We start from the raw sequence: 19,499 nt of genomic DNA, 5'->3' as shown, positions 1-19,499 counted from the left end.
AAATCAATCCTCTTTGTTCAGAAGCAGTATACATCAAGGACAAGAAACAGGAAGATGTGCAACACTATCATTCCCTGTTAACAGAAGCAGCAGGCTGGCTCATGTGGGAGGGCATCTCCCAGAGGCTGAGCCCCCCCAATATTTTTAGGGAGGGGGCCAGGTCCCCAATATTCAAAGGGGGTGCAGGAGGCTAAGTGCAGAGCCGAGTGGGACATGGTATCAGTGGTTGGCACCTTTTCCTTCTACTGCTGTGGAGGAGAAGGAGCAGGGAAGCAGCTCCCAGGCAGTTGTGGTGGCAAGAGGAGGAGGAATGGCCACTGGCCATTGAAGGTCTGCTGCTGCTATGTTCAGCTTCACCTCCTGATTCCTCCCAACGACCTGATGTTCTGCCCCCATTCTCCCTTGGAACTTGGCACCTCTAAGCGGGAGACAGAATGCTGGGGTGAATGAGTCTTCATCTAATTAAACCGAAAAGTATGTATGGAGTACATAAACCATTCATGAAAATATGATCAAGAGTACAATAGAAAAGGTGTAGATTGCATCCAGTGTATGTCCTACTTGGAGTAAACCCATGGATATCAATGGGCATTAAGAATCTAGGCCTATATATTTCAGTGGGTCTACTCTTGGTATATGTTAGATGAATACAACACTGTATACCAGTGCTTGAAAGTTTTCATATCCTTACAGAGTCCTTATTAGCCCTTAAGGAGTTTATTTACAAGAAGAGGGGGAAACAGTTTTTGGCATGTTGTTCTCATGGCACCAGTGCATTTAACAAAGCCCAGTACAGATTATTAAATTGGGAGTCAAAAACATTGTTAATACCAGAAATCATGTTTTTTTTCCTACGACACAATAAACCTTATGTAGTTTTCTGTTGCAGTTATCCCTGTGAGGGAGTTCTGTTTACACAATCTTAGCAATGCTACTGAAAAAAGATAAATAGATTTTACTTACTTATTTTATTTACTGGCAACAACACCCTTTTAAAATTGCCTGCTACCATGTAGATTTACATTGTACGTTGGACTTGAGTTTTGATAAACTGGCCAACATTTTAGTTGGTTTTAATTTGCACCAAATTGCTCACTGAATGTCATACAAAAACTCCGTGAGTGAACTCTCTTGTTTTCTTATTCAGTTACAAGTGAAAGGAAATCATTTGGAAAACTGTATAATTAGTCTCATTGTAATAACTGAGCTCACAAAAAGAGAATCAGTAGTAACACTGGATCTCAGTTTAAGACGGAATTCTGCTCCTTGTTCTGAAAGCCTTTGTAATGCCTTTGTTCCTCAGGCTGCAGATCAGAGGACTGCATGAAGAGCATGAAGAGCGTTAGAGTGTAGAACGCAGACACCTATTTGTCTTGCTCAAAGACATACACAGAAGAAGGCTTCATGTCAGGGTCCGTGCTGAGGAGGGCTGAACAGATGAGGAATGGTGGGAGCCCCCCCCTACTCCTGATCAGGATCCTGAATCTTCCCAGGAGCAGTGGGACAGTATAGATTTGGAACAGTGGTTTGCAGAGGGACATAGTTCAGAAGACAAAGGTTGGGAGGAACTGTGGGTGACAGCTAGAAGAAGAAGAACAGTGTGTGTGAGAGAGAGTTAACAGACTCTGGTTTGCTGGAAAGTGTCCAGTTGTCCAGGAGATTAAATAAGGTAGCTGCACAAAAGGCACGGTGGTTGCAAGCAGCAGAAGTGACTATGGGGGAAGTGGGTAGAAACCTTAACTGGGAGCACCTTTACTCTGAGATGGACACATTGTTCTTGAGCTGGGTTCCTTAAAATCTCTTTGAATGATAAGAGACTATTTTTGCTTTGTTCGGCTTATCCACAGAAAAAGGGAGGAGGAAGCTGCTCTCCCGAAGCCTGACATGGATTCACTCTAAGGACAGATAAGATGTAAGAGACGAGAATGATGGAGAGGGCAGCAAAGTACTGGGCTGTGCCCCAAGGGAAGGAGATGGTCCTGTTCTCAGATAATAAGACACATGGCATTCTGGGAGTTATAGTAGATGAGCAACAGGTATCACAGAAGGACAGGTGCCATGGGAAGAAGCACCACTCATTCAGAAAGCTATAAACTCCATAGTATCTATAGCATTTATGGAGCTACTCAGGCACCTCACTTGAGTGCCTTGCTCCATTTTGACAGGCCTGATATTTTTACCAGGTGCAAGACCTTGAAAGTTTTCCTCTTCTTACTGAGTCCTAATTAGCCCTTAAGGGGGTTGTTTACAAAAAGACGAAACAGTTTTTGTTGGCATCTTGGTCTCATGGCACCTTCGTATATAACTAGACCCAATGCAAATTATTACACTGTAATGTTGTGATTACAGAGTCAGGGTGTTCTAGTGGACGCTGTATAAAAGACATGGGATTCCATGCAGAAGGGCTGCAAAAGCAGCAGTTGCTCCTCCCCTGGATGAGCATTAGTCCTCAATGTCCCAGTTTCTACCGTCTGCAACATCCCAGTTTCTAGACACTACTCTCATTTCTTTTGTCTTGCTGCCACCTTTCAGTGTTTTTAGCCAAGGAATGAAGTTATAGCATTGCTTCACCTTTTAAGCACCCATTGTCTAGACTCTAGAGAAGGAACTTCTTGCTTTGTTTTTATTAAGCCTTTCTTCTGGTCTCCTTTGTTGGAGAAGTAGCTGATGCACCACAGAAAACAAACAAACTGGTTTTTATAATTTTATTGTAGCTGGGATTGGAGGTGGTATACTGTGTGCCAACTCAAGAACAACAGGTAGCTACAATGACTGGAGTTCATGAGCTTTCTAATTTAGGTCTTCTTTCATACATTAAAAAGGTGATTCCTGCCCTACTGGGTATGTAAACATAAAAAAATGCACTCTCCTAATACCAATAAAGTCAATCATTATACCCATTGTTGTTAAAACCATTTTGCTGGAGGAAGGGAAAGTTAGAGTTGAGCAGCTTTTGCCCATCTGGTGACCTCCATATACTTGTGTTTACTTCCGGTTGGGCTGCCCAGAGTACAGAGCAGAAGTCAGTGGTAGCCTAGTTGGTGCCTCATACTTGTGAAACTGTTGAAGCTGCAGGGAAGTTTTGGAGGAGGCCACAGAACCCTGGTTCTCTTGGGTTACTTAGTATAATATTGTGGTTTTTTGAGAGCAGAGTCCCAACAACACTGACAATGTACCATGCAGATTGCTTTCTAGTGGAGATTCCCATTAAAAAGATCTGATAACATCATCATGCTTCTCCTTAGTGTTGTTGTTGTTGTTCTTCTTGTTGTTGTTGTATTTATAATCCACCCTTCAACCCAAAGGTACCCAGGCAGCACACAAACAATTCATTAAACTACAACACAACAATAAAAACCATGGAGCACTAATCCTACTCAGAATATCAACAGATATGACTAACATAGCTGATAAATTTCAGTGGGTCTACTCTGTATATAAATGGGATAAAACCCGATAATGGCAAATAGTGTTATAAAACAGCAAACCAGCTGTTTTCATGATGACACAATTTTTTATAAGTTGGTGGAATCTTATTTAAAAAATTGTCACATGAAAGCAGTGACTTTGGCTGCATGTATCTCAGGTGTGCATTTGTATATACATGCATGTAACAAGCACCACACATTCAGAAGCCTATAAACTCCAGGATGTTCATTGTGTGTATGGAGTTACACAATTGCCTGAGTTGAGGCCTTGCTCCATTTTGAAAGGTCTGCTATTTTTACAGGAACAGTGGCTTGAAAGCTTTCCTCTTCTTACAGAGTACTAATTAACCCATAAGGAGTTGGTACACAAGGGGGGCGGGGATACTGTTGGCATGTTGGTCTCATGGTACCACTGCATTTAACTTTGATGCAAGGCAGATTATTAAACTGGAAGTCAACAACCTTAGAGCAGTAAACAAGAGACCATTAACTATTTGATGCTGTAGAACAAGGGTTGTCAACCTGGTTCCTACCACCCACTAGTGGGCGTTTTCAGGATTCTAAGTGGGTGGTAGGGGATTGTACTGCACAAGCTGAACCCTCCTTCCATCGAGCACTGGTGAGCGGTAAGGAAATGTTACCCTCAAGAAAGATGCATTAGTGGGTGGTAGGTATAAAAAGGTTGACTACCCCTACTGTAGAGTTTTATGGTCTATGTTATGTTGCACATGCTGAACTTTTTCAATCAATGCAGCAACTGCAGGCCTTTCACTAATATTTGTAGCAATCTTAGTCAAGAGTATGCTTGCCTATCAAACAGTTGTTTGCATCTTAGAGGACCTTGGAGGAATACAGATTCCACTCTTGGATCTAAGAAAGAGCAAATGATCCAGTAGATGCTTCCACTGGAGGACACAAGGAAAGGAAAGAATGATATCCCAGGTAACTTCCTGATGGTAGGATAGAAGCTGCTAGACCAGCCCATTGCTCCTAACCATGCAGACCAGGATAGGTTACAGGTGGGTAAAGGTGAGGATAAGAATTTCCAAGCCTCCAGACTCCTCCTGATGGCTTATAAGCACTATAGTAAGTCATGGAAAAAGAGAGGGTCAAAGAAGGCAGACACCCCTTATTGAGGGAGATGAAAGGAGCTGGTGGGCAGAGCCTGTCTGGTCTGATAGGAGGACAGAGAAGAGAGTGCAGCCTAAATGATGCGAGGAGCCAAAGATCTGAGGAGTCTTGGAGCCCAAGATTGTGAAGTTCATCAAAAGGCTATTGACTGCTTTAAATATGGCCTGATTCAGGAATTTCAACCTGGAGATTACAGTTCTAAAGGTCAAAACATGCGAGATAGGCTCATATCTACAGTGGGTTAAAAACAAGTTCTAATTGAATCCCTTCTCTTGAAAAAAATGAAACTGCATGTTTAACTTATGATTGCTGTTAGCAAATAACAGACCCTCCAAGTGTCCCTATTTTCCAGGGACGTCCCTGATTTAGATAAGTCATCCCAGTTTCTGGTTTGATCCCAGAATGTCCCACTTTCCCCAAGGATGTCCCTATTTTCATTGGATAAATGTTGGAGGGTATGGAGTTATTCGATCCCCAAGCCACCTGAAGACAATCCTGTACAGGGAAGTTTTTTTAAAAAAATGTTTACTGTTTTATTATGTTTTTATATATGTTGGAAGCTGCTCAGAGTGGCTAGGGCGACCCAGTAAGATGTGTGGGGTATAAATAGTAAAATCATCATTATGGAATGGAACGTCCCTATTTTCATCATAGAAATGTTGGAGGATATGAAATAATAGTGTCAATATTTTGTGTTTGGACACTTTGAATAGAATCAATTAACTATTTTTCTCTTAAATGCATGTAACTATTACAAAGCGCACACGCATACACAAACATTACAGGAAGATGGTGTCGTAAGTACTGCAAGCAAGGAAATATCAATATTTCTGCATGCATGTTTGTGAAAGGGCTCCGCTGAAATATTCTCAGAATTAAACTGCAAAATGCAGTGTAATTTAAGAGCACATGTTTTCCATGTGTTTTCTTTAACAGAATGAGATGTGCACATATAGTGGTCACCCTTTGTAGACAGGCCTAGTTCACTGCTGATAATAATCACTTAGTGTTCAATACCAGCAAGTTGGCCGCAGACAGAGGTGTTTCTGGGGAATCTTCACATGTCGGAATGTGGGCTCAGTCCCCCTCTGCCCTCCCTATATCATATGGTTGCCGTATTTCAAAAAGTGAAAATCTGGACACAAAAGGTTTTTGGGTTTTTTGCCAAAGTCGTTTAGCTTTTTTAGTTTTGCCTAAAGCTGTTTAGCTTTTTTATTGAAATCACCCCAAAATGACACTGCCAACATGGATTGCCATGTGTCTGGATTGTCTCATACATTTTTGTCGATTTATAGCTGGACACTGCTTATGACTGCAGTATTCCGTATATGTCCGGGAAGTTCCGGACATATGGCCACCCTACTACATCACCCTCTCTTTGTGCTGTGTAAAGCTATGTATACTGCCTTATTTCAAGGTAATAGAGTGCCACTGCTTTAAATTGTGAAGGAGGAGATATGAAAACACCATCCTCATATGTTAAAGGTCTTCTCCACCAATGGTGATCCTTTAAACTTTATATTCCAGCCATAATTCAGGGGTTTAAACCTCAATTTCTCTATTTAAAAAAGCACATATAGCAGTGAAGACTGATTACCTCATTTCTGATGGTGAATGATTTCCAAATCTTCCCACTCCTCACCCACCACCATTTTGTTTCTCTTTGATTCCATCAGGGGGGAAAAATGCCTGACAGGAACAGCAGTGGAGTGAAGGAGTTTGTGTTCACGGGATTCACTGACAGTCCAGAGTTGGCTGCCATCTTGTTTGCATTGTTTCTAGTCAATTATCTCATCACAATTCTGGGAAATCTTGGGATGCTTATGTTAATCAGGGCTGATGCTCGATTTCACACCCCCATGTATTTCTTCCTTAGTAATTTGTCCTTCTTAGACATTTGCTACTCAACTACCATCAGTCCCAGGCTGCTGAAAGACCTCCTAAGGGAAAGGAAAGTGATTACTTTCAATGAGTGTATAGTTCAGTTCTATTTTTATGTAACTTTTGCCACCACTGAGTGTTACCTCCTGGCTGCTATGGCATATGACCGCTACATGGCCATCTGCAACCCACTCACCTACACAATCACCATGTCTCAGAAGGTTTGTGCTTTTCTGGTGGCTGGTTCATACATTGCTGGAACTGTCAATGCTGTGATACACACAGGTTGCATGACTCGTTTATCATTTTGTGGTCCTAATGTCATTGATCATTTTTACTGTGAAGGTCCCCCACTCTTTCAACTTTCCTGTTCTGATACCAGCCTCAATATCTTTGTCATGTTTTCATTTGCTAGCTTTAACCTGATAAGCACCCATTTGACAGTCCTTATCTCTTACTCTTACATTGTTGCCACTATTTTGAGAATCCGCTCAGTTGAGGGCAGGCATAAAGCCTTCTCCACCTGCTCTTCCCACCTGATGGCTGTTATTATCCTTTATGGCAGCTTTATATTTATGTATCTCCAACCTAATACATCAAGAAATGGAGGCAAAGTGGCCTCTTTGTTGTATGCGGTGGTAATACCCATGCTAAACCCTCTCATCTACAGCTTGAGGAATAAGGAAGTGAAGAGTGCTCTGAGACGGGTGATGGAGAAGTATGTTGCCTGACAATGTTAAAGCTTATAATTGATATAGGACTTTTGGTACAGACTGCTGGATGGTTGCAGCTGTGTCTCTGACATTTGGCTGATGTTTAACTGGAAGATAAAAAAGTAAGAGAGAGAGGGAGTAAGAAAAGAAAGGAAGGAAGGAAATATTGCAATGGGTCAGAAGCTGGACTATTGTGGAAATATATCCAGGATTTCTATCTTGCATGATATCTTCAATAGCCACTTCCTCTGAAGGAGCCAAGAGTAATTGATAGCATCTGCCCAGTGAAGTCTACAAGTCTCAAGGAATATCCTCTTTGAAGAGGAGAAGAAAAGATATATGAACTTCTTGATTATGCACTTGTTGAAAAGCAGTACAGTGGTACCTCAGGTTAATAACTTAATTCATTCTGGAGGTCCGTTCTTAATCTGAAACTGTTCTTAACCTGAGGTACCACTTTAGCTAATAGGGCCTCCTGATGCCACCACGCCGCTGGAGCACGATTTCTGTTCTCATCCTGAAGCAAAGTTATTAACTCGAGGTACTATTTCTGGGTTAGCGGAGTCTGTAACCTGAAGCGTCTGTACCCTGAAGTGTCTGTAACCCGAGGTACCACTGTATTACTAAAAAGTTTTGCAACTGTAATTTAAAATATGCAGAATGTTACAACAGCAGTAAAATAGACTAAAACAATTAAAACTCCTACAAAATTTCTAAACATCTGGGGAGGTTTATCTGAATAAGAATGCCTTTAACAGGTACAGCAAGGAATACAGCAAAGGCACCTGTCCGATATCAAAAATCAGGGAGTTCTAAAGTGTCAGTGCTGGCACACCAAATGATATGTTCTTACAGATGTGGTGCAGGTACTTTGTTGATTTATAAAGGTGCCAATTCTGTCGATTGTGTACACACATGGGGTAAGGCGATATCGTAGGTAGACTGGTTGTTAAGGGGTTTAAACATTAGCAGTAACACCTTGAACCTGGCCCTGTCATAGTTTGGCAACAAGTGCAGATCTCTGAACACAGGTGTTATATGTTTGAGGAAGGACTTCTGGCAGGAGATGGGTTGCACCTCACACAGTGGATGGCAACAATATGTTTGCTAAGAGTCTCCTGAACCTGATCAGGAGTGCTTTAAACTAAATCCTAAGGAGAAGGGAGACAGTATTACAGATGACAGGTGAACACCTGGTACTGGGGATAATAGCTTCATTTGCTGCACAGAAAACTGAAGTGGTGCTACAGAAACTTGGTAAAGGGCAAGCAACTACAAGAAGGAAGCAGCTGGAGGGAATGACTTATGGTTTCTGTTGTCTCCATACTATTGCACAGAGTATGGGAAACAAGCAAGATGAATTGGAACCTTATGGGTATTACTGAAACTTGTGGGATGGGACTCATTACTGGAATGTAGAAATTGAGCTATAACCTGTTCAAAAGAAATTGTACAAACATTTGTAGATCCAAAAATACGAGGCAAAATGTTCAGGCTCTATTCTCATTTGTTTTTTTAAAGAAGCTAGCCTTTCCCTACCTTTCAGTGTTTTTAGCCAATGAACGAAGTTATAGCATTGATTGACCTTTAAAACACCCACTGTATAGCCTGTGTTGTTGTTGTTGTTGTCACCCATACCCTGCTCTTTAGCCAAAATGGTTACCAGAGTGGCTTACATACAATCATTTAAACAAGACACTTCCTGCCTGCAAGTGAGCCCTGCTTCCTGCTATGTAAGCCTGGGGGGTGCTGTATGAATGTAATGCTTTTTGGACCCTTGAGCCCCTGTAGTTTCCACGGTGCAGTACTCCAGGGTGAGTTTCTTCTTTTAGTCTTGCCTTATAGTAATAAAGGATATTTGTTCTTTGAGAGGCCTGCTTCCTTCTGACATGCTTTCCTGATACCCCAACACAACACTTCCCATCTCTCCCAATGAGGCAATCTGATGGAATGCCTGCTTTCAGGTAACTCCTCACACTTGTGAAATTGCAAAAACCTCAATAACGCTTTGGAGAAGATCCATTAGTGATGAGAAATAGCTCAGGTATTGTGCATAGTTCCTTTCTACTGTAAATGACTAGAAAAACCAGAGTAAGTTATGCAAAAAAGCAAAGCTAAAACCTAAAACAACATGTATGTTCTAACTTAATTCACACAGGCTACAGAATCCTGGCTCTCTTGGTGTGGAATCTGGATTACTTTGGAATAGGAATTTGAGTTTTTGAGAGCAGAGTCCTCGCATCACTGATAACAGACCATACAAATTTCATTCTGGTAATGATTTCAAATCAAAGATCTGATAACATCATCATGGTTGTTGTTATATTACCAATTAGCATCTTAAAACAGAAATTCAGTTGTTTCATGACGACAGATTTTTGGATAGCAGTGGCATCTCATCCAAAATTTTGTTATAAGAAAGCAGTAATGTTGCCTTTTTGAGCCTCAGGTTATTATTTGTGTATACAAGCACCACACATTTTAAAAGCTACAAACTCCAGGGTGTTTCAGTATGGAGCTACTCATTTGCCAGGGTTCAGGACCTTGCTCCATTTTGACAGACTGATGTTTTTCACTGGGGCAGTTTCTTAAAAGTGTTCATCTTCTTACAGAGTCCTAATTAGACTTTAATGAATTTGTTTACAATAAGAGGGGGCAGAATGTTGACATATTGGTCTCATGGCACCACTACATTTAACTAGACCCAAGGCAGATTATTAAATTGGAAGTCAACAACCTCAACAGTATCAGAGTACTTTGACTCTTCTCAGTGGCTAGTCTATCCCTACAGCACACCTGTCTCTAGTCCCCCTACACTCTGGTTGCTTATATTTTGTTGTCATTTTGAAATCACTCTGTTGTATTGCTCTCTGAAGGAGTGCCAGAATGAGGTGGTCCTGTGCTTGGGCATGGGGTGGGGAGGAGGAGAGCACATGCCAGGAACCACAACAGAACACACATGATTATTGTGACACTATTAGGATCGTCCTAGGACCCTGGCAGAGACACATGCCCAACTGGCACGTTGTCTCCTTCCTGGTTGGTCATTCGGGAGCTTCAAAAGCTTTCTCCAGCCCGAACATCACAGCGACTGATACCAAGAAGCATCAGCACACTTAGGGATCCTGCAGAGTATTTGCAGTTCGTGTAACAGAACTCAGTAGCACAGCATTTTGGCTAATCTACGTTTATTTACATATAATACACTTGAAGCATTCTGACTTAGCTCCTTCCTCTTTCTCATTAGACAGCAAAGAGAAAGAACAAAGGACAATAGTCCCACTTCGTAGAACACAGTAACACAAACATCCTGTCTCTGTCACTTCCCACACTGTGGAATAAAAACATACACCATCATGTGATAGAACAACAATCCCATGACTGCAAACATGGAGCAAGAATCCTAACAGACACTGGCCAACTTGCAGAGGCGATATTGTTACTTATATTCCCTTGTTCTTTTGAAACCCCACTGTGTTTGAAACCCCACAATACCGGAGAAGGATATGAATTGGAAACTAAATAGATATATGGCTATATGCTTATTCAACATTCATTCATTCATTTATTTATTTAAAACCAAACATTTATTCAAAAGTTACAATGCAGCTTTGTCCACTGCCGGAATATCACAGAATGTTTATTCTGCACATGCCCCTGGTCATGTCTCTTCTAGAGGCCATACCCACAGAACACTGGGATGGGACAATTTGTTCCTTTTCTTTACACTGTTCCCAATGGTTTTATATGACTAAAACACAGAGTAAACCAATTGACATCAATGGACTTTAGCTAGTAATGAGTTACTTAGGCCCATTTATTTCAATGGGTCCACTTTCAGGCACAATTCATTTATCAGAGAAAAAGCTGTGTTGTTTTTACAACAACAAAAAAAGTTTCTGTGGCATGCAAAAAATAAGATACCCCATCAGCACAATCTCTGTCATGTTTATGCCTGTCCATCAGATAACATAACAGTGCTGAGTTGTTGTTTTTGCTTGCTACTTTGTTAATGTTGTTAAGATTGATTTATAGATTATAAATGATGTATTGATTTTTCAATCATATAATATGATTTTTTTTGATTGTAATGATTATTTTATAGTTGTTGCTTTGTTAATAGTATTTTATAGACTGATTGATTAATAAATAGCCAGTGAAACAATTACATTCTTCATAATTTATACTGTATTTGTGAAACTCTATTATGCTCTATCATGTTAATATTTATTGTTCAGAAGCTGCTTTGGGATTCATTTTAAGGAAAAGCAGCATAGAAATATAGTAAATCAAATCAAAGACAATCTATAAGGATAATATTCGAGAGGAGTTGCCAAGTTGTGCTGTTTTAGTGATAGAAAATGTACTGTAACATATTTATGTGTGGACTTGAGCTCATTTCTTTCAAATGAATAAAATGGAGAACAAATATTTTACAAAAATATAGATGTAAGCCCAGTGCAAGACTGAACTTTCACACACGCACACACAAAAGCATGCATGCGTACACACACACACACACACGCGCACACACACACACACACAGAGAAAGCAGAAATACAATATATGAATCATTCAAGTAAAGTTAACAAGCTTTACAGTGCAATCCTATACATATCATCTCAGAAGTAAGTCCTACTGAGGTCAATGGGTCTCTACTCCAGTTAAGGCTGTATAAGCAAAGCTGGGAAACCTATGGTCCTCTAGATGTTGTTGGGTGACAATTCCCATAATCTCTGACTATTTGTCTTGACTGGGGCTGATTGGAGCTGGAATAAATGGTACCTGGAAGGCCACAGGTCCCATTTCCTCATATATAGAAAAGCAGCCTCAGTCACCAGACACCAGATGACACAAACCAATCAATATATTTGATAGTTATTGATTTTATTACCCTGCCCCAAATGTGAGTAGATTACATTATTATTGCAAAAAGGAATCTAAGGCAGAAAGAAACTGCTCTGATCCAGCAATACTCTTCAATGTGAGGTAGGGATTTACAAAAGAGAAGTCACATAATTCAGGGGTTGGGGGACCTGTGGCCCTCTAGATACTGCTGTAGTCCTTCTAGATACTGCCATCATTTGTGACCTTGGCCATATCAGTTGAGGCTGATGGAAACTGGAATCCAGCAAAATTTATAGGGCGACAGGTTGCCATTCATGACATAATTGCTTAACAAAAGTGTTTTTGCACATGTGGCATGTTGCATGTAAATAAATGTGCACAGTGATGCAGTGTAGATGATAACTGGTCTGTTTTCTCATTATTATTACAGATGTGAGGATGTATCTGCATGAATACTGCATGTAGTATTAGCTGTGACTTGTGCCCTTTTGTAAAGGGATATATTTGAAATGAACCTGATAGGCTGTAATTTTCCAACCGCTTACTATTGAGTCATTTCAGAAGTTTCAGCCAACCTCATTCTGCATATTTCTGCTTCTCTAGCTAGTAGGAAATTGAGAATTAGCTATAAGTGAAAGGAAAAAAAAAACATTCAGTAATAACATAGCATTTCAGTTTAGGACACGACTTAGCTTATTGTTGATGGGTTTTCTGAAAGCTTCCTTAACATCTTTGTTCCTCAAGCTGTAGATCAGAGCTGTTTTCATGATGACACATTTTTAAAGAAGATGGTGGAATCTTCCTGTTATGTATGCTAGGGGGTGCTGTATTTGAATGTAATGCTTTTTGGACCCTTGAGCTCCTATGATTTTCATGGTGCAGTACTCCAAGGGGAATTTCTTCTTTTAGTCATGTCTTGTAGAAAGAAAGGGACACTTCTGATATCTTCCTTATATCCCAACACAACACTTCCCATCTCTCCCATTGAGGTGGTCTGATGGAATGCCTGCTTTCAGAATGCCTCAAACTTGTTAAATTGCAGAGTCCACATGAAGTTTCAGTCAACCTCATTCAGCACAGATGATTTTGAAATTGCAAATGACATTGCTCAATGAATGTCAGACAATAACTCTGTGGTTGAATTCCTTCATATTCTGGTTCTCTAGGTAGTAGGAAATCGATGATCAGCTATAAGGGAAAGGAAATCGTTCTGAAACCTACAAGTCAAGTTGGTATGGAACCAATTCACAAAAAAATAATAATTCAGTAATAATACTGCATTTTAGTTTAAGACAGAGTTCAGCTTCTTGTTAATGAGTTTTCTGAAAGCTTTCTTAACATCTTTGTTCCTCAAGCTGTAGATCAGAGGATTGAGCATGGGGATCACTACTGTGTAGAACACAGAAGCCCATTTGTCTTGATCCAAGGCATAGACAGAAGTGGGCCGGAGATACATGAAAATCACAGTCCCATAAAATAAAGTGACCCCTGTGAAGTGGGACCCACAGGTGGAGAAGGCTTTGAGTCTTCCTGAGGGCATTCTCAGGACGGCTGCTAAAATGAAGATGTAAGAGAGAAGGATGATGGAGAGGGAGCTCATCACAACAAAGCCACCAAAAACAAAAAGCAAAATCTCATTAATGTGGGTGTCAGAACAAGCAATTGCCAGCAATGGAGGGACATCACAGAAGAAATGGTTGATGAGGTTGGAACTGCAGAACTGCAGGCTGAAGGTGGCTGTTGTGTGTATTATGGCACTAGTTGTGCCAGCAATGTATGACCCAAGTAGGAGCCAGATGCAGAGGGACTTGGACATGGCAGTGGAATAGAGCAATGGGTTGCAGATGGCCACATAGCGGTCATAGGCCATCACTGCTAAAATGTAGCACTCGGCATCCACAAAGGCAGCAAAGAAGTAGAACTGGGCAGTGCATTCAGGGAAGGAGATGATCCTGCTCTCAGATAACAATTCAGACAGCATTCTGGGGGCAATAGCAGATGAGTAGCAGATGTCACAGAAGGACAGGTGCCAGAGGAAGAAGTGCATAGGATTGTGAAGGTGGGAATCAAGTGTGATCAAGATGATCATGCCCAGGTTTCCCACAACATTGACCAGATAGATGATCAGGAATACCACAAATAATAAGATACTCATACCAGGATCATTTGAGATGCTCTGGAGAATGAACTCTTTGATGGTGGTACTGTTTTCATTCACCATTTTTAGGAAAAGATACAGTGGTATGAAGAAATGTAGGAAATGTGGATGGCAGGGTTGTTTAAAATATTAATTAGTCTATGAGATGTCAAAGTTTGCTTGGGTCCCACTTGCTCTGTGAGGCTGATGATTACATAGCTGGGTCTTACCAAGGCTTCTTGTGGAGATTTTAGAAGATCCAGAGTTCCTGAGTGATGCTCCCCTTTGTCTTTTCCTTGAACCTTCGTACGGGTGGGAGAGACGAACTCTGACGTTTTGATCATTGGTTAAGTCAGCATCCAACTGATCCCTGTAAACTCCTGGATGACTATTTATTGTTCATTGAGTTTCCTACCTCCGAAAAAATGATGCAATAATTAAAGAGTAGAATGGCAGAGGCAGGGAGCTCTGTCCCCAGAGGATTTCTGATCTCTGATTCCCTCATCAGGAGACATATCTTTGTGGAGGTTTCAAGGGTATAGGCATCCCATGCAATTTGCTTTCTCATTGTGCTCCCTGTCATTTCCCCTCCCCTCCTGCAGAAGAAAACACATGACATCCATTTCTCTTGCTTTCCGGCAGGGTTTATCGGGCAATGGGACTAATTATGGTTTGTCAGGGGCCCTCATTTTCTTTTCTGCACCTGACATCACCAACACTCTCAAGGACTGGCAGGACTCTGAAGGGTGTGTAGACAAGGCAGGGGACTAGGGGAGTTATTCAGGCAAGGGGACCATTGATTTATGGGTCCTGACACTGCCTACAAGGCAGGAGCCAAGGGACGAGTGTCAGGTCAGAGTGGGACGGAGGAAGGCACACCAGACGGGGCCGCAGCAGAAGAGGCTGTTCAGCCGGCAGACGGTTCAATAGACTTCGCACCTTCCTCTGCCCGCTGTCTCCTAAATCCAGGAGGGGCTTGAAGTGGGAAGGGCAGTGGCACCTTCCATACCGGTAGAGGTCTCTGGTTGCTGGAGCACAACCCATCAGGGGAGAACATATAAGCAGGTGGAGAGGTGGAATTTAACTGTTGCTGCAACTGCTCCATAGGCTCCAGACCTTCAGGTTCCTATAGGCTAGAGGAGTATATTTGTGTGTGTATCCAGAGCACTGTGGGAGCTGCTGTGTTTATCTTGCCAATAAAGAGTTAACAGATGTGCGTCTTCTTGATCTGGGATGGGCCGTGACGTCAGCTGTGGGACAGGTAAAAATGCAGCTTCCTGTTGAAAACAGAATTTGCAGATGCTGCCAACCAGGTGATTGGCAGTGCTTGCAACCCTCCGATCCCTTTCCAACATCATTTGATTTCATAACCTGTGGGCAAAGGATACAGGGTTTGTAGGCACCAGCAAGCAATTGATCAGCAGAATTATGCAACTCCTGTTCTGTCAGGAACGCTCCTTCCCAGAGCAACAGTGGGGCTCCGGTGACGATGGGGGGGGGGGTGGCAGGCAGAAAGAGATAGAGGCATGTCTTTTTCCCATATGGGGGGGGGGTGAGGTGAGTCCCTCCCATCCTGGAATGCGTGTTGTAAACTCCCAAGACAGCGTGAGGCAGGTAGAGGAGCCACAGATCTCAGACACATTCTCTGGGGAGGAGGGGCAAACTGGGCAAGCTGCTCCATAGTCTCCTTGTACTAGGAGGAATGGTAGAGTCCAGGAGGAGGGGGCAGCCAATGGAGAATAGCCTGTTGGCGAAGAGACCACCCTTCAGTGGGCGCAACTGACTCATTGAGTGCGGAAGACTGAACTGTGTGCTCAGACTGAAACTATTGTGTCAAGACTAATAAATTTAAAGAGTAATAAAGTTGCCAGCCTGCCATCTCTTGGTGTGAGAGGGAGATTGCAAATCCTGACATGTTCCTTTGCTTGCATAGTTTAACTGAGGTGTTAGAGAGCCGCAGCCTAGCACTGAAAAGCCCCCTATCATAAGTCAGCCCCAGCCCCGCAGCCCCAGTAGTGGCACTACGAACAAGACCTCACCTGCTGGTTGTAGATTCAACTCAAGAACAAAAAGGTAACTACAATGACTGCAGAATTCAGGTCTTCTCTGAATTAAAGAGGAGGTTCCCACCCCTCTGGGTTTATAAACATAAAACATGCACTTTTCTGATACCAATGCAGATGAAGTCCCTCATTATTCCTATTGTTGTTAGAACCATATTTCTGGGGGAAGGGAGAGTTAGAGTTGTGCAGCCTTTGCCAACCTGGTGACCTTTATAAGTTGTTGGACTGGAATGCCTGTCATCCCTGACCACTTACCACACTGTCTAGGGCTGATGGAATCTGTTGTCCAACAACATATAGAAGGCACTACTTTTGCTCTACTATTGTATAGCATCTCTCAGTGGCTGCAGTGGATGCATGTGGTGTCCTTACCTGCCAGTCCATCATAAAATCCCTCCTAGCAGCAATTACTAGAAATAAAAGTAACTGCAGATGAAGCTGAGACCTCTTTCAGCCTCCCATCTGTCCAGCTTCCTCCCACTCCTGCCTGAATCCCCTGCTTGCTTGCCACTGTATGACCACAACCAAAATCTTCCCTTCTCCTGATTTCTGCATTACTCTCCTTCCTACCTGCCATCTCCTCTGAGGAAGCATTTTGGTTTGGATTTTCTTACTGCCCTCTCTCCTGCTCTCTTTCCTCTCCACATAGCTATCATGTCTCTTTATGCAGTTGAGGGTATGGGTGGGCGAATCTGTTAGCTTTGCTTTCTCTCAGTTTCTCACATTTTCCTAATCTCAAGCTGCACACATTTCCACATCCGTTTACGGGGTCGTTGTTTGTTCTGGTGAAAGTTCCTCTACATTCCATAGCAAATTTCTCCCAATAAACTTATTCTTGCACACAATTTTGCCTGATATAAAGTATGCTTTTTTATACCCATTGATTTATGCATTCAAATGCACATTTCACCCTAGTTTGTGAATATTACTTGACTGGGGATGTGCATTGCAAAATTCAGAGAAGTCTGAATTTTGTCCGATGGATTTGTATTGGTTCACATTGCTTCAGAAAGTGGAAACTAGGTAAGTTCAGCTTTCAATGTGCGCTGAATCACATCTCTCCCTCATCATAGGCTGTGGGAGGTAAGAGTGCATTGAGTGGTAAGCTGCTAGTGCATAGTTCCGCTATAGGCTTGCCTGTGTTTACTTCTGGTTGGGCTGCCCAGAATGCAGAGCAGAAGTCAGTGGCAGCCTAGCTGGTGCCTCATACTTGTGAAATTGCAAAAGCCACACAAAAGCTTTGGAGGAGGCCACAGAATCCCGGTTCTCTTGGGTTACTTAGTATAGTATTTTGTAATTTTGAGAGGAGAATCTTAACAACACTCACAATGTACTAGGCAGATTGCATTCTAGTGGTGATTTCCATGAAAAATATCTGATAACATCAAGCTTGTTGTTGTTGTTGTTGTTGTTGTTGTTGTTGTTGTTGTTGTTGTTGTTATATTTATAACCAACCTGTCAACCCAAAGATACCCAGGACAGTAAACAAATAATTCATTAGACTACAACACAACAATATGACATAAAAACCTTGGAACATTAATCCTATTCAGAATATAAATGGATATGACTATCATAGCTGATAAATTTCAGTGGGTCTACTGTGGTATAAGCTAGTTGGATGCAACCCGATGAAGAGAATTAGTGTTATAAAATAGCAAACCAGCAGTTTTGATGATGACACATTTTTAAAGAAGATGGTGGAATCTTCCTGTTATGTATGCTAGGAGGTGCTGTATTGAATGTAATGCTTTTTGGACCCTTTAGCTCCTGTGCATTTCATGGTGCAGTACTCCAAGGGGAATTTCTTCTTTTAGTCTTGTCTTGTAGAAAGAAAGGGACATTACTTCTGATATCTTCCTTATATCCCAACACAACACTTCCCATCTCTCCCATTGAGGTGGTCTGATGGAATGCCTGCTTTCAGGTGACCTCTCAAACTTGTTAAATTGCAGAGTCCACAAGAAGTTTCAATCAACGTCATTCAGCATAAATGATTTTGAAATTGCAAATGACATAGCTCAATGAATGTCAGACAATAACTCTGTGGTTGAGTTCCTTCGTTTTCTGGTTCTCTAGCTAGTAGGAAATTGATGATCAGCTATAAGGGGATGGAAATAGTTCTGAAACCTACAAGTCAAGTTCCTATGGAACCAGTTCACAAAAAACCCATTCAGTAATAATATTGCATTTTAGTTTAAGACAGAGTTCAGCTTCTTGTTAATGAGTTTTCTGAAAGCTTCCTTAACATCCTTGTTCCTCAAGCTGTAGATCAGAGGATTGAGCATGGGGATCACTACTGTGTAGAACACAGAAGCCCATTTGTCTTGATCCAAGGCATAGACAGAAGTGGGCCGGAGATACATGAAAATCACAGTCCCATAAAATAAAGTGACCCCTGTGAAGTGGGACCCACAGGTGGAGAAGGCTTTGAGTCTTCCTGAGGGCATTCTCAGGACGGCTGCTAAAATGAAGATGTAAGAGAGAAGGATGATGGAGAGGGAGCTCATCTCAACAAAGCCAGCAAATGCAAAAAGCAAAATCTCATTAATGTGGGTGTCAGAACAAGCGATTGCCAGCAATGGAGGGACATCACAGAAGAAATGGTTGATGAGGTTGGAACTGCAGAACTGCAGGCTGAAGGTGGCTGTTGTGTGTATTATGGCATTAGTTGTGCCAGCAATGTATGACCCAAGTAGGAGCCGGGTGCAGAGGGACTTGGACATGGCAGTGGAATAGAGCAATGGGTTGCAGATGGCCACATAGCGGTCATAGGCCATCACTGCTAAAATGTAGCACTCGGCATCCACAAAGGCAGCAAAGAAGTAGAACTGGGCAGTGCATTCAGGGAAGGAGATGATCCTGCTCTCAGATAACAAGTCAGACAGCATTCTGGGGGCAATGGCAGATGAGTAGCAGATGTCACAGAAGGACAGGTGCCAGAGGAAGAAGTACATAGGATTGTGAAGGTGGGAATCAAGTGTGATCAAGATGATCATGCCCAGGTTTCCCACAACATTGACCAGATAGATGATCAGGAATACCACAAAGAATAAGACTTTCATACCTGGATCATTTGAGATGCCCTGGAGAATGAACTCGGTGACGGTGGTACTGTTTTCATTCACCATTTTTAGGAAAAGATACAGTGGTATGGAGAAATGTAGGAAATGTGGATGGCAGGGTTGTTTTAAATATTAATTAGTCTATGTGATGTCAAAGTTTGCTTGGGTCCCACTTGCTCTGTGAGGCTGATGATCACATAGCTTCTTGTGGAGATTTTAGAAGATCCAGAGTT

The 19,499-nt window shown here is 42.0% G+C and overlaps 4 protein-coding genes across 4 annotated transcripts in view; 2 read left to right on the top strand and 2 right to left on the bottom strand.

The window, feature by feature from the left end:
• LOC310749581 (olfactory receptor 8U3-like) overlaps positions 1–19,499 on the top strand; it is a gene marked incomplete at both ends in the record, with an annotated part of 89,483 nt that overhangs the window by 19,395 nt on the left and 50,589 nt on the right. The window lies entirely within an intron of this gene.
• Positions 6,245–7,171, top strand: LOC310743559 (olfactory receptor 5AP2-like; the record flags this gene model as incomplete). The annotated part of the gene is made up of 1 exon (XM_083573894.1): positions 6,245–7,171. One exon carries the CDS (start codon positions 6,245–6,247, stop codon positions 7,169–7,171), a length of 927 nt encoding a protein of 308 aa, XP_083430020.1.
• Positions 13,284–14,222, bottom strand: LOC310742317 (olfactory receptor 5AR1-like; the record flags this gene model as incomplete). Its single annotated transcript, XM_083571616.1, has 1 exon — positions 13,284–14,222. The coding sequence occupies one exon, from the start codon at positions 14,220–14,222 to the stop codon at positions 13,284–13,286; it is 939 nt and encodes a 312-aa protein (XP_083427742.1).
• Positions 18,394–19,332, bottom strand: LOC310742268 (olfactory receptor 5AR1-like; the record flags this gene model as incomplete). Its single annotated transcript, XM_083571477.1, has 1 exon — positions 18,394–19,332. The coding sequence occupies one exon, from the start codon at positions 19,330–19,332 to the stop codon at positions 18,394–18,396; it is 939 nt and encodes a 312-aa protein (XP_083427603.1).

This window comes from Podarcis filfolensis, assembly GCF_964270895.1.
Source record: "Podarcis filfolensis genome assembly, chromosome: 1".
In the NCBI taxonomy this organism is placed as follows: Eukaryota; Metazoa; Chordata; class Lepidosauria; order Squamata; family Lacertidae; genus Podarcis; species Podarcis filfolensis.
Note: the sequence above shows the minus strand (reverse complement) of the source record. Positions and strands in the feature narration are given on the sequence as shown.